We start from the raw sequence: 14,132 nt of genomic DNA, 5'->3' as shown, positions 1-14,132 counted from the left end.
AGAATTTATTATGCTTGCCAAAATAAAGCAATTAATTAGAAAAAAACTTGAGCTATGTAGTTGCAATGTAGTTGTCAGTGGGTGATAGAACCAGGATTCAACTATCAAGCCTAAATTAATTAATGTATATCAGGTAGTATATGTAATTTATATGTAAACTATTTTTCTTTTTTCACCCTCTAGGCAGATAAAGAATTTGTTTGGTCACTATGGAAACGACTTCAGGTGGCATCACCCGATATGACGCAAGCGATCAGTTTGGTTTTACAAAGGTAACGTAATGTAGTCAGAAAGATATTTTTTAGGAACTTTAACCCTCACATGTACAGTGTTTTGATTTTGAAATGTGCTTGCACACATACATCTACGTAAGTGAAAACATATTTTTTATACTGAGATGTTGACGGTTGTTGATTATTTGTAGTACAGAAAAGGTCTTTTGAACTCTAACATATTGGGATCTGTTTTTGAGTTTTTCATGATGCCAGTAAGCCATATATATATGTACAAGTTTTTGTTGTTTTCCTAATATGCATAATTCTAAAATGGCAGGCATGAAGGAGGGAGCTACATGTATAATGCACTCACACATCACAGCAACCTTTAACCTTATCACCACGAGTTCCCGCTTTTCATCACAAATTCACAAAACCGTGTCTATAGTCTTCAGAAAATGGGGACAAAAGCAAAAATTTACTAAAATTTTGTCTATCAGCTCCAAAATTAAGATTCAGTTCCAGAAATATTAAAGAATATAAGAAAAACGTACGAAACAATTCCGAGTGAGAAAGTCTGGTGAGAAAGTCTGGTGAAAAAGTCTGGTGGTAAAAAGAATAAACCCTGGATGAAATACTCTACTACAGTTTTGTGTATAGCCACTGTGATGTGCTCGTCTTTTTCTTCTAATGAGTCAAGTATCAGCCACAGTGATTTTGAAATGAGAATTGATGGTATTGACTGAAAAATGTTGTGACAGTACCACTACAAGCAGAAGAAAGCTTCAACTTGATTCAATCTTATGTAATCTTTTCAAGTATGCATCATTATTTTGTAACTGATGACAAAAGTTGACGTTTGTGTTAACAAAGGCTTAAAATGGCCAACTGATGGCCATTTTGTGATAACATGTCAGTATTTTTAGCTGAGTGGCCTAATAATTTCAGATTCATTAAATTTGATTAAAGACTGTGATTTGAATCCAACGCTGTTGGGTAACGAATTTGAGATACTATTAATTCATGATCTTTTAGCATGTTTGCATTTATTTGCATACATATAGAATTAATGTTTATTGAGTGTCATTCACCAAAGTAATATTGTCGTCATCACAGTGTACATTTAAACTTCTAGTAAATAACGTTTATTGTATTGTATTGTTTGTGTTGCATTGGATACGTATTAATTAATAAACGCACATCCCAGTGACTGTGGTGTTTTGAAGAATCTGGGCTCGCAATTTACTTACATGTTTACATTGGTAATTCATCGGGCATCATGTGAGAAAAAGTTGTACACCTAAGGAATAATTGATAGTCATTGTAAATGACTTTGTCGCTTTATTAACCCTTTGATTCAACTTTTTTTATCTTTCACTCAATACGGTCATATAATTTTTTTTAAATTTGCAGCATTATTTTGGTTGGAAACATGGCATCAAATTATTTACATTTCTCTTTTATATCAGTCACTTGTCTTATCGGCAATTAGCGTTTTATATTTATCTTTTTGTCGCAGTTGTATCTGATTTGCTTTTCTTAACAGATTCACTAGCATGGTGTGAAAGTATGTCTTGCTGTCCAATTTCATGTTTTAATTTTAACACATTGCAGACTGAAAACCTCCATGAATAGCAAACAAATAAATTGGGCAAAAAACAATGTGATACATCCAGGATTGTATACTTGACCTGGGTTTGTCTCTATGTCTAGAACCGTGAAATGGGTTGTCTTGTTGCGCAAACAGTCTGTTTTCCCACTAGATACAATTGACTTTCTGTCCAGTGTAATGGTGCATTGTGGGATGTAGCCTACAGCTGTTTTGAGTCTGTAACTATATAGGCGCAATACTATTCACTGTTCAGTGGGTGGGGGGTTTTCGGCAGAATCAATATGTCTCCTGCTATCATGCAACCAATCACTACGACATGATTTTTTTTTATTAAGGAAGTAATTTCCCGTCAACTATGCTAAGGAAGTAAGTCGTGTTGTAGGTGGTCTAGTAATGACAAACATCAAAGAGCTGACACAGTACAAGCGTATTGCTGCACATTCTCCATCATACCTCTCTAGTGAGATGACTTGTGCAGGCGCCTGGAGCAGTCTACCTTGCATTCAGAGAGCCCGACAGATTACAACTGACAACGCCAACTAAAATTAGTGCCCTGTGACCCTGCGTTGAAAGCATATAAGTCCCAGAGTGGAAAAGCAGACAAAGAAAAGTGATTTGTCTGCAGGCAAGAACTTTGATCAAATACTATGAAGATTTTGCGTGACTTCACCTGGGACGTGTGCACTACAGGGTTTGTTATCATTGTATATCATAAGGAATGAAGTGTCTCAGCCAGCAGCGTAAGATTCTAAGAAACATTTCTTCATGAGATGTCCCTATAATAGCATTCTGTATATACCATATTTAATCTATTAGAAGCACATCTCCTACAGAATCAAATCTAAATAGCTTGTTCCACCTGCCTTCAGGGTCTACATGTACTTGGTTTTGTGACCGTCAGGGCATTTTAACCTTATAAACATGCATTTTTTATATTTTTGTGTGCCTGCAACAGTTATAGACATTAAGCATGGATTTGTGAATATCTTTTAGATTTGATACTTGCATGTAAAAATAGTACCGTAAAATATGTATTAGAAGCCGCATCCCTAATAGAAGTCTCACCCATTCTTTTTTAAACATTTGAGAACCAAAAATTCATATGTGTAGATGCTCTCATAGAAGCCGCATCCCCTCTGTTGCATTGTACCATTTTAATAGAAGCCTTGGCTTCTAATACAGATTTTACAGTACATGTACAAGTATGAACTTCATTTTGCCACGGAACCATATTCCATGTTTGGACTACATTTTGTACGTGACATGGCTGCATAGTATCTTTTTCACTGGCATTTAATTTCATTATTTTGAGCAATTTCATTGGGTTTTTAAGTTCATGAACTTGACAAGGAAACAATGAGTTCCATTGTTATTCTACATAATCATGTGGATTTAATTTAACAAAGTTTACTTATTAAGGTGTTTACAGTAATGACAATTATAATAAATTTTTTGCTATCTCTATATGAACCTAAGTCACCAAGGTTCACCTCAAATCTCATTCAGCGATTAATGAAATTCTACAAGTGACTTTACCTTCTTTAGTATCGTATGCACACAAATGTCTTAGGGTATATATCCAAGGCAGTCTTGCGGGTGTTCTTAGTCTATCATGAACTTTGAACTCTGCTAGCATCCTAACTTGTCTTTCGGTAAAACTATTATAATTTATGAACAAACTTTAGTTAAACCTGTGCATATAGCGTCTTAAAGACGGGTGGTTTTTGAATATATGAAGGTTGGATTTTTTTTATGAATTTGCTAACTCATAATATAATATTTGTTCAGAAAATAATGAAATTCTCATTTTTATTTCAGTTGATCCAAATTAAAATCAAATAAGTTTTTTTAATAGTTTGGCTTGAAGAAATTGAAAATTGCTTGTGAATGCAAATGCTATTTATTGTTTTGTTCAAGAAACAAAAGTGAATCTGCAAAAATATTGCTAAACGGGTGGTCACATAGGTGGTTTTTATACACAGGTTGGTCATATGTTATGCCTTGGGACTGTGTGAAAGTGGTCACTATAGGCAGGTGGTCTTTATACACAGGTTGCTCATCATATGTAATGCTTTGGGACTGCCTAAAAGTGGTCATTATAGGCAGGTGGTCTTTATACAATGGTTTCTCGCACATTATGCCTTGGTACTGTGTGAAAGTGGTCACTATAGGCAGGTGGTCTTTATACACAGGTTGCTCATATGTTATGATTTGGGACTTCCTAAAAGTTGATCAGATTCAAAATGGCTGCATGGCATCCATTTCTGCCGTTCCACACCCAAATCTCAGTCATACATGGATAGCAACTGTATCATTCAAACTTTTCAAATCGTATTCAAAATCAATAACAATTATAATGTAGTATATGTTCTGTCACATATATTAAAAGTCATTTGTTTCAAGTTCTGATTCAAAGTCTGGCTTATTTCAGTTTTGTTTACTACTGAACCAACGGGGGATATGTCATGACATATGAATTGTTTTTCATACTTTTCTCCCATGGAATGTACATTCAATTTTCTTCTTGAATGTTTGTCTAAGTAGAAATTATTGGCTTTTACAATTTTAGATATTTTATGAGGATGAAATAAAACAGAATTATAATAATTTAATTTATTCATGACTTTTGACTAAATTAGTAAACTTGAAAACAAATTTAGTCGCTTTGCAATGCATTGTGGGTATAATTGTTCAACCTTCAATTAGATCACAAGTGTGTTTTTTTACTTGTTGGTAGTCATGGTTACAGTGTTTAATGAGAACTGAAACATCTTGAATCTAATCTGCATATTTGAATAATAATCACATTTTTTGATTGAATAGATGTAAAATAAAATATGTGTTTCACTGAAAGATCTTAATCAATTATTACGCTTTTAAACCAAAAATTCAGCTGAAGTCAGTAAGCAGTAAATGAGAGGAAGTTGATCATGGAAAAACATGCTCGTCTTCCTTGTCTACATAGTGTACCCTCGATGGAGAAAGCTCTAAAACTACATTCTTGGGAAATAATTCAACACTATTACGTGAAAACACAGTTACTCATTATAACAAGCTGAGACTCTTGTATCACATTAGTTTTGTACCAAGCCAGACTCTAATGAAATTTTTATCCAGGTGGATCACTTAGTATTCTCTTTTGTAGTTTTTTTCCATTTGTCGTTGACTTGTTGAAAGCGAGGGTATTATCTATCGCTTGATACATGGATGTAGGCATATTTCACATCCAAGATTTTTACACCTTGGGGATGCCGCCGCATAGAAATCAAAACACAGTTGACTACCTTTCGAGAGCACGTCAGTAATTGACTACGGCATCGGGGAAATGCTGAGTCTTTTCCAGGAATTTAAGAAACACACATAACAGGAAGACCCTGAAGACTCAGAGATGCGAAGGAATTGAGTTTAGGATAAAGGGAGATAAATTAGCAATCCCAACGATCTAAGCGTATTGATATTATGACTGTAAATCATGGTATTGCGGGGATAACTGCTGGAAATTGTTTCCTTTCTCGTTGGATCTCGTGGGACCTGAGTTACACAAAAATGATACATCAAAGAAGATTGCTCTCCTTTTCCGCCAACATTATGACAGTAGTTTTTTTTTTAAATATACTGTAATATTTTATGTTTTCCTCAGCATTTCACTATCACTTAATTAATAGTTATTTTGTATTTGTTTTTGTTTTTTCAGGGAGAAGGAAAAAGCTGAGATCAAGGACAGGAAAGTGTTGGAAATACTACGAATCAAAGATGAACGGATAAGTGAATTAGATAAGGTATCGGAATATATTGAGACATCCATCAATACCCTAGTTATATCACCACTTCATTTAGAGAGTGCATGACACAATTCGGGAAACTGAACGTAAAAAAAAAAAAAACCCTTGAAGGCATTCTAACAAATAGACACTGAATGACAAATTGTGTGTCAGATTTTACATTTTCTCTTGCTACGTTTGTCTGATTATAATTACGCGCACATTTAAGTGCTATCTAAAACTTAGTGGAGAAAGTAAAAAATGATAAATTGAACAAACAAACAGACCTGTTTTGACTGGACACCTAGTCTGCGGATGAATCGAGGAGGTTGAATTGTTCCATTCGTAAGCGATATTGCTTTTTATTGCAATCATGTGTGTTTTACAATTACTCGTTGAATATATGTAAATTATTATCATAGGTGGGTCATTCGATTAAAAAAATCAGTTCTAAAAATTGAACGACACTTATTTTCCTACATGTATGTTCTCTTGGATTAGAATTTTTACAAATATTTTTTGTCATAAAATATTTGTCTAAACTACTCATCATCAAATTTGGTAATGATTGTGGTCCACCATCGTGAATCCTTAAACGCTTATTGATCAAAACATTGCACAGGAATAATTAACAGTACTTTCGCTTGTCTCCCTGTTTGGTTTAAATCAGATGTCTGTCTGTCAGTCTGTGCATATCCCTGTCTGTTGATTGTTGTTTTTATGCTAATTTTATGCTAATTTTATGCTAATTTTGTTATCATATTAGTAGTGAACGTGCTTACGTCAGTGACAGTGTCTTGTGGTATTTTAACGAATCCAATCCACAATAAATGTAGTTTCAGTTTATCCTTTGCACCGCCAGACTTTCTCACCCGATTTCTCTACACTTTTTTCTTACTTTCTTCAATATTTCTGGAAATGAACTCTAATTTTTGAGCCAACAGACAAAATTTTTAGTTTTTATCCAAAAACTGGCTATTTTTGTTCCAATCTTCTGAAGGAAAGTGAATTTGTGATGAAAAGAGGAAACTGGTAGTGAAAAAGGTTATGTGCATTTCTATAGGTGATGCGCTTCTAATACTACATGTATATCAATATATTGAAGTCAGGATGCAAAATATGAATGACCAGTTCATAAAATAAATAGACAAAAGACAGGATTGTGAATGTTAGAATCTGAATTAGTCACTGTGGCCATGCATGCTAGTGATTATGTTGTTTCACCTGTAACCTTTGACTCATGACCTTATCATTGGGCAAGTGCATATAATCATTATGTAAACCTGTTTTTTGAAGTGCGTCAATTTATGCACCATATAAAACAAAGAAAAGAATAAGCATACATTGCCAGAGCTGCTTTTTTGAAAATTATGTATTCGGATATATCTGCGAATAAATGTCATCACACGCACACTCATTTACTCGTAGCAAACGAATCCACTGATGCAAAAGTGTCACGCAATCTCTTTTGTGTCGTAAAGTCAGTTTCAACAATTTAATGTTTTGCTTTTGCGATGATTAATCAGGTAATCTTTTTTCTTCTTCTCATATTTATCTGCTTTCGCTAAAATCCGAGATGATGCAAAAAGAAATTTTCCACCAAAACAGTCAGTAGTCATAAGGAATTCCTGTTAAAGACATATGGTACATGCTTTACAGAACTTTTGAGGAATTGCCTATTTGCTGTGAGAGGGCACTTTTAAATTAATGACGCCAGCATGAAATGATGTAGAAACTATTTAAATGGGGTGAGAGTCTTTCAAGGGACGGGCCATTTAAATTTGGAGGAGTATGTAAATAAATACGTAAAACAAGTAGCACATGATTAATTATTATGCCACATACTGTGTCCTATAATGATTTTTTTGTCGGGATCTTCCCTGAATAAATGACCCTCGCACCCCATTTATGAATGGATTCAACTCAGATCAGTGTGTAATGTTTCATTTCAACAGGTTTTAATCCCTGATCATTGTTATGAAAACATTCATTTTTAAACAGTTTTGATGACGTTGTTATGCCACAGTACCATAACAATGACTGTTGCTAAGGAAAGGAATTTGATGTTTTCGACATGTGTAGGGAAAAGTGCAATCTGTATGCGCATGGTATTCTCAGTATATCTAACACAGCCCATCTATTTGATTTTGCAATGGTCATGTGACGGGGTCAACACATTTGGTGTCATACGGCTTGTGTTGCTAAAAGAGCGAGTGAATATACATAGATAATAATCGGTCATAAATGCTATTCGGGTTACATCTATCAGTATCATATATTGTGTTTTAGTTTGCTCTGATCGATTCTTTGATGCAAATGTTTCCTGCCAATTCTTTCCCACGATGCAGTGCAGGAAACGATGAAAAAGTTTCACAATTCGGCATGTTCATATTAAAAGATCCGATAATGAACATGTTACTTTTAGTATTAAAGGTGGTATCGCTGTTTTACTCAAGAATTTTGAAATTATTATATAGGTTCATTTTATAATAATCTCACATGCAATATCTGATATCAGATTGCTTTGACTGCTGTACCCTACAAATATGGAATATTGTTTATTGTAATTGTAAAAATAAATATTTTGACATAACACTCGAGGCAGAAATATTTTAATTATCTCCCATCAACAAAATGTGTGTTTTCTGTCCCAACCCAAAATTGAAATTGAAACAACTTTTCTCACTCTTCTTTCATCATGAAATCTTCACTTTCTTTTTCAAAAAAACAAACAGATTTAAGATTTAGGCCATACTAAACAATTGTGTTCGGTCTATGTTGTCATGGCGGCCGCAAGGTTCATAAGCCAGAGTATCTAAAGGTCATGAGTGAAAGCTTATAGGTCAGATCACTGAATGGGAATATGTAAAATAAAGATATAAAGTTCATTCATTTTTTGAAGGATTTGAAAAAAAAGAATCATAAAATGAATATAGTAAATGTATTATTATTATTGAGGTGCCATGCTGTTGATCAGAGTGGCTGCTTTAAATGATACCCCTGACTGTTAGGTTTCTATGAAATTCTCATAAGTCCTTGAGCAGTTTTGTTTCATGTCGAGTACTTGTTGAAATATCATGTGGATTGAGCCCACCAGCAATGGAAATGTGTCAGCATGTCAAGAACTGTGTGTATGCATACATATATCCAACCTTTGTTTCATTCATCAAGTAGAGGCCCATCACTACTGAATCTGATTGATGCATACCTCGAGGTGTTTTTATAACAATCTCAAAGTAATTTGTGTGCATTGCTTGCTTGTCACATTTCTCAAGAGTCCTCCTTCTTGAAAGCTTGTTTGTGTTAGTCATCTTCTTGATCAATGAGTTTTCCATGCATGAAATCATCCCCCTTTATCTATTCATACTCCTTAAGAAACTATAATACATGGCAGCCTCTTCACCAAAATGATTGCCGTTTGGATAAAACTGACCATGTTTTTTTAATTTTCCACTGATGCAGTGAATGGAAGAAAGTTGTAGTTTAGTTAATAAACTTATTTGTGAAATACTGTAAATCAAGATCATTTATTCAATTTCAAATACTGAATAGTTATTGGCTCAAAAACTCATGCGCATATTCAAGTGACCATCCCATTATTCAAAAAGAGGAGCTTGCTGATTGGATGTTGTACTATTAACTCATTGATATTACCATTTCTGGATTGGTCAATTTGAATTCTAGTGTAGTGTAGTGTAGTGTAGTGTAGTGTAGTGTAGTGCAGTGTAGTGCAGTGCAGTGCAGCGTAGGGTATAGTGTCGTTTAATGTAGTGCAGTGCAGTGTAGTGTCGCATAGTGCAGTGCAGTGCAGTGTCGTTTAGTGCAGTGTAGCGTAGTGTAGTGCAGCGCAGTGCAGTGTAGTGTAGTGCAGTGCAGTGCAGTGTAGCCTAGTGTAGTGTAGTGTAGTGCAGTGTAGTGTAGTGTCGCATAGTGCAGTGCAGTGTAGTGTTGTTTAGTGCAGTGTAGCGTAGCGTAGCGTAGTGTAGCGCAGTGCAGTGCAGTGTAGTGCAGTGTAGTGTAGTGCAGTGTAGCCTAGTGTAGCGTAGTGTAGTGTAGTGTAGTGTCGTTTAATGTAGTGTAGTGCAGTGTAGTGCAGTGTAGTGTAGTGCAGTGCAGTATAATGCAGTTCAGTGTAGTGCTGTGTTTGTCCCACAATTTTTTTAACATCTCACAATTCATGTGATTTCAAATGAGATTTTTACCATGTCTCACACTACTTTTATACCCTTATCTTATGAATCTTTGGTTTTGTAGATTGAAAAGAATGTTGTTTTGGAATATATAATAATAGGTATATATACCATAGACCTGTATATATACCATAGACCTGTAACCATGTTTCAACATAACCACAATGCATTGCAGTTACTGGTATTTAAAGTTTAAATCGGTTGTTGTTCGACTTGAATTGGTTGGTTGGTTTGTGTTTTTTAGTATTTTTTTTTTATTGCTGATGTACGTATGATGATAGTATGTGACTAGGGTCAAACAACAACAAAAAACGTTTCTTCTTAGTATGTGCCTAGGTAAATTATAAACAAGGAAACCCTGAATGAATTCACAGATATTTGGGGAGTTGTAAGAAATCAATAGTTTCTTGATGCCACCGAAAGTCAGCTAAGAATGAAATCAGATGTGACACTAGTCTTCTCCAAACGCAGACTCTAGAAACTAGGGAAATCATAACATTTTAATTTGGTTTCGGACTAAACTTTCCAAGGGAATTGCCAAGAAGACGGCCTTCACTGACTTGTGTTCTGACAGTGAAACCGGTGACATGCCACGTCTCCAAGGCAGTCATACAAGACTTTAGCTAGTTATATTTGTGCCGTTTTCTCCATACAAATTAACCCCTTAAGGGTAGAGTTACACTTGCAGATAATGCATTGTTCACTCTTTCTTGTTTTCTAACAGTTGGTAAGAATTTTTGCCACCATTTTATTTTTTAAATTCACTCATTAAATTTAGTCTGTATTAACCGTTTGGGCGCTATAATTTTTCTCTCCCAAATTTTGGTACAACATTTTGCTTATTATTTTGTATTTTTCTGTAACTTTGGATATTGGCTCCTGATCTGAATAACAATTTTGGAACAAATATGATTCAAATTATGTGGTTTTTATTTTGTGAAAGTTGACTTCACAAATGTTATTGTGCTGCTGCATACAGTCATGGATGTATAGGATAAGGGTATGCACGTGTGATGTGCGATGAAGATCCCGGGCCAATTGATGAAGATTCATGTGAGTTTTCAGGTGGTGTGATAAGTCACAGCTCAAACATACTTTTCTAGAAATACTAATGCAAATGGTTAGCGTTCATCAACTGTTTTGCTAGTTTTTTTACTTTAATAGCAAAGCTTGTATTATGTGTGTTTTTACATTTTTGAATAACTTTTCCAAATTATCCAAATCATTTTTTACTGCCAAGCTTTTGGTGCAATATTTAGCATTTTTTTAAGTACTGGTATTTTTTTTGTTTATTTTATTTTATTCCTTCTCTTCCTTAGAGACAAACCATTTTTTTTGTAGGGGTGTGTTAGTATAGTATCTTGATGTGTGTTTTTGTGCTTCATTAGTCATTTATACATCTCATCTCCAGTAGATTCTTGGCGATTGTTGTCTTATATTTACAATAATTAAAAACTGAAAAATAAGGAAATGAAAGTCACATCTTGTTTCAAAGATTGTAAATCCATTAAATTTTGAACACAAGAAATAATCAGGTTTTGATGATTTCACGGCATTTACGTGACTCCCTGTATCCCAGTGAAATTTTCATCATTTCGTGATTTTGACCTTTCTTGAAAGAAATCTCAATATGCTAAGTTTTGATTTAGGATAGTTTGCTACCATGAAAAACAACATACTCAGAAAACCTTGAAATCCAGCAAGAGGGGTTGGGTGACTGAAATGTTCAAAAATCTAAAATATATAAATATATGGTCACTGAACTAGGTTTCCACAAAACGACAAATTCATGCGGTAAAATTCATAGCCACATTTATCCACTTTGGGACAAAACAGATGACAAACAATTTGACCGTGACTTGGAAGTTTTTTTTTTTATAACAGCTGGACTTTAAGTGCGCCTCCACAATGCAAGTTTGGATTTCGTTGTGTGCCCCCCCCCTGTTTTGCCAAAGTAATAAACTTTATCTTTCATGTACCTATCTGTGTTTGTGTCATAAAGCTGCATTATAAAATACAGTTAGATTATAATTCATTTTTGCAAGAAGAATAAATCAGCAAAAATAGTATCTTGTGAAAATACTTTTGTTTGTTGAAACCTTCTTTGGATATGTTCTGTGTTTTTAATTCAGGACGTGATTAGTGTTCAGGATGTGTTTAGTGTTATGCATTCAGGATGTGTTCAACATTCAGGATGTGTATAGTGTTCTGCATTCAAAATGTGTTCAGCATTCAGGATGTGTATAGTGTTCTGCATTCAAAATGTGTTCAGCATTCAGGATGTGCTTAGTGTTCTGCATTCAAAATGTGTTCAGCATTCATGATGTGTATAGTGTTCTGCATTCAAAATGTGTTCAGCATTCAGGATGTGTTTAGTGTTCTGCATTCAGAATGTGTTTAGTCTCCGGCATTCAGGATGTGTTTAATGTCTAGCATTCAGAATGTGTTTAGATTTCAGCATTTGGGATGTGTTTAGTGTTCTGCATTCAGGATGTGTTTAGTGTTCTGCATTCAGGATGTGTTCAACATTCAGGATGTGTATAGTGTTCTGCATTCAAAATGTGTTCAGCATTCAGGATGTGTATAGTGTTCTGCATTCAAAATGTGTTCAGCATTCAGGATGTGCTTAGTGTTCTGCATTCAAAATGTGTTCAGCATTCATGATGTGTATAGTGTTCTGCATTCAAAATGTGTTCAGCATTCAGGATGTGTTTAGTGTTCTGCATTCAGAATGTGTTTAGTCTCCGGCATTCAGGATGTGTTTAATGTCTAGCATTCAGAATGTGTTTAGATTTCAGCATTTGGGATGTGTTTAGTGTTCTGCATTCAGGATGTGTTTAGTGTTCTGCATTCAGGGTGTGTTTAGTGTTTTTCAATCAGGATGTGTTTAGTGCTCAGCATTCAGGATGTGTTTAGTGGGTTTTTTTTATTCAGGATGTGTTTAGTGTTCAGCATTCAGGCTGTTTTAGTGTTCTGCATTCAGGATGTGTTTAGTGTTCAGCATTCAGATGTGTTTAGTGTTCAGCATTCAGGATGTGTTTAGGTTTCAGCATTCAGGATGTGTTTAGTGTTCTGCATTCAGGATGTGTTTAGTGTTCAGCATTCAGGATGTGTTTAGTGTTTTTCATTCAGGCTGTTTTTAGTGTTCTGCTTTCAGGATGTGTTTAGTGTTCAGCATTCAGGATGTGTTTAGTGTTCAGCATTCAGGATGTGTCTAGTGTTCAGCATTCAGGATGTGTTTAGTGTTCAGCATTCAGGATGTGTTTAGTGTTCAGCATTCAGGATGTGTTTAGTGTTTTTCATTCAGGATGTGTTTAGTGTTTTTCATTCAGGACGTGTTTATAGTGTTCTGCATTCAGGATGTGTTTAGTGTCTAGCATTCAGGATGTGTTTAGTGTCTAGCATTCAGGATGTGTTCAGTGTCTAGCATTCAGGATGTGTTTAGTGTTCAGCATTCAGGATGTGTTTAGTGTTTTTCATTCAGGATGTGTTTAGTGTTTTTCATTCAGGACGTGTTTATAGTGTTCTGCATTCAGGATGTGTTTAGTGTCTAGCATTCAGGATGTGTTTAGTGTTCTGCATTCAGGATGTGTTTAGTGTTCAGCATTCAGGATGTGTTTAGTGTTTTTCATTCAGGCTGTTTTTAGTGTTCTGCTTTCAGGATGTGTTTAGTGTTCAGCATTCAGGATGTGTTTAGTGTTCAGCATTCAGGATGTGTTTAGTGTTCAGAATTCAGGATGTGTCTAGTGTTCAGCATTCAGGATGTGTTTAGTGTTCAGCATTCAGGATGTGTTTAGTGTTTTTCATTCAGGATGTGTTTAGTGTTTTTCGTTCAGGACGTGTTTATAGTGTTCTGCATTCAGGATGTGTTTATAGTGTTCTGCATTCAGGATGTGTTTAGTGTCTAGCATTCAGGGTGTGTTTAGTGTCTAGCATTCAGGATGTGTTTAGTGTCTAGCATTCAGGATGTGTTTAGTTTTCAGCATTCAGGATGTGTTTAGTTTTCAGCATTTAGGATGTCTTTTATTACTACCGGTATAATGATTATGAAATATTTTATCACCAGCTGATTGTTCCCTTTTCCCGATTTGTGACAATTTAAAGTAATATTTATTTAATATGTATTCCTGTAATACTAAATCATTTACTTGTTAAATTATATGAGAATAAATGTTTAACAAAGTGTGTTTGACTTTAATCATGGGTGAACGCTTCAATAACTTCAGTTTGGTTCTCATAGGGTTGCTATTATAACTATACAACCTGTTTGTGTGTTCAGGCCAATCTCTCAAGCATCCTAATGTTCCTTGTTCATATCATATTTCAGCGTTCCTCATTTTCTCTCTTTCTTTTA

At 34.9% G+C, this 14,132-nt stretch overlaps 1 protein-coding gene across 2 annotated transcripts in view; it reads left to right on the top strand.

Moving 5' to 3' along the window:
- Nucleotides 1-14,132, top strand: part of LOC100377658 (centlein-like) — a 73,383-nt gene that overhangs the window by 25,553 nt on the left and 33,698 nt on the right. The window contains exons 3-4 of one of the 2 annotated variants that reach the window (XM_085507097.1): nt 184-272; nt 5,522-5,606. In XM_085507097.1, coding sequence (XP_085363223.1) covers nt 184-272; nt 5,522-5,606 — 174 coding nt within the window. Of the gene's footprint in view, nt 1-183; nt 273-2,081; nt 2,194-5,521; nt 5,607-14,132 lie in introns of those variants that run through there. The other variant, XM_085507098.1, reaches the window with a different exon arrangement.

The sequence above is a fragment of the Saccoglossus kowalevskii genome, chromosome 13 (genome assembly GCF_978046115.1).
Source record: "Saccoglossus kowalevskii chromosome 13, keSacKowa6.1, whole genome shotgun sequence".
NCBI lineage: Eukaryota > Metazoa > Hemichordata > Enteropneusta > Harrimaniidae > Saccoglossus > Saccoglossus kowalevskii.
The sequence above is the reverse complement of the archived record's forward strand: the minus strand, read 5'-3'. Positions and strand labels throughout refer to the sequence as shown.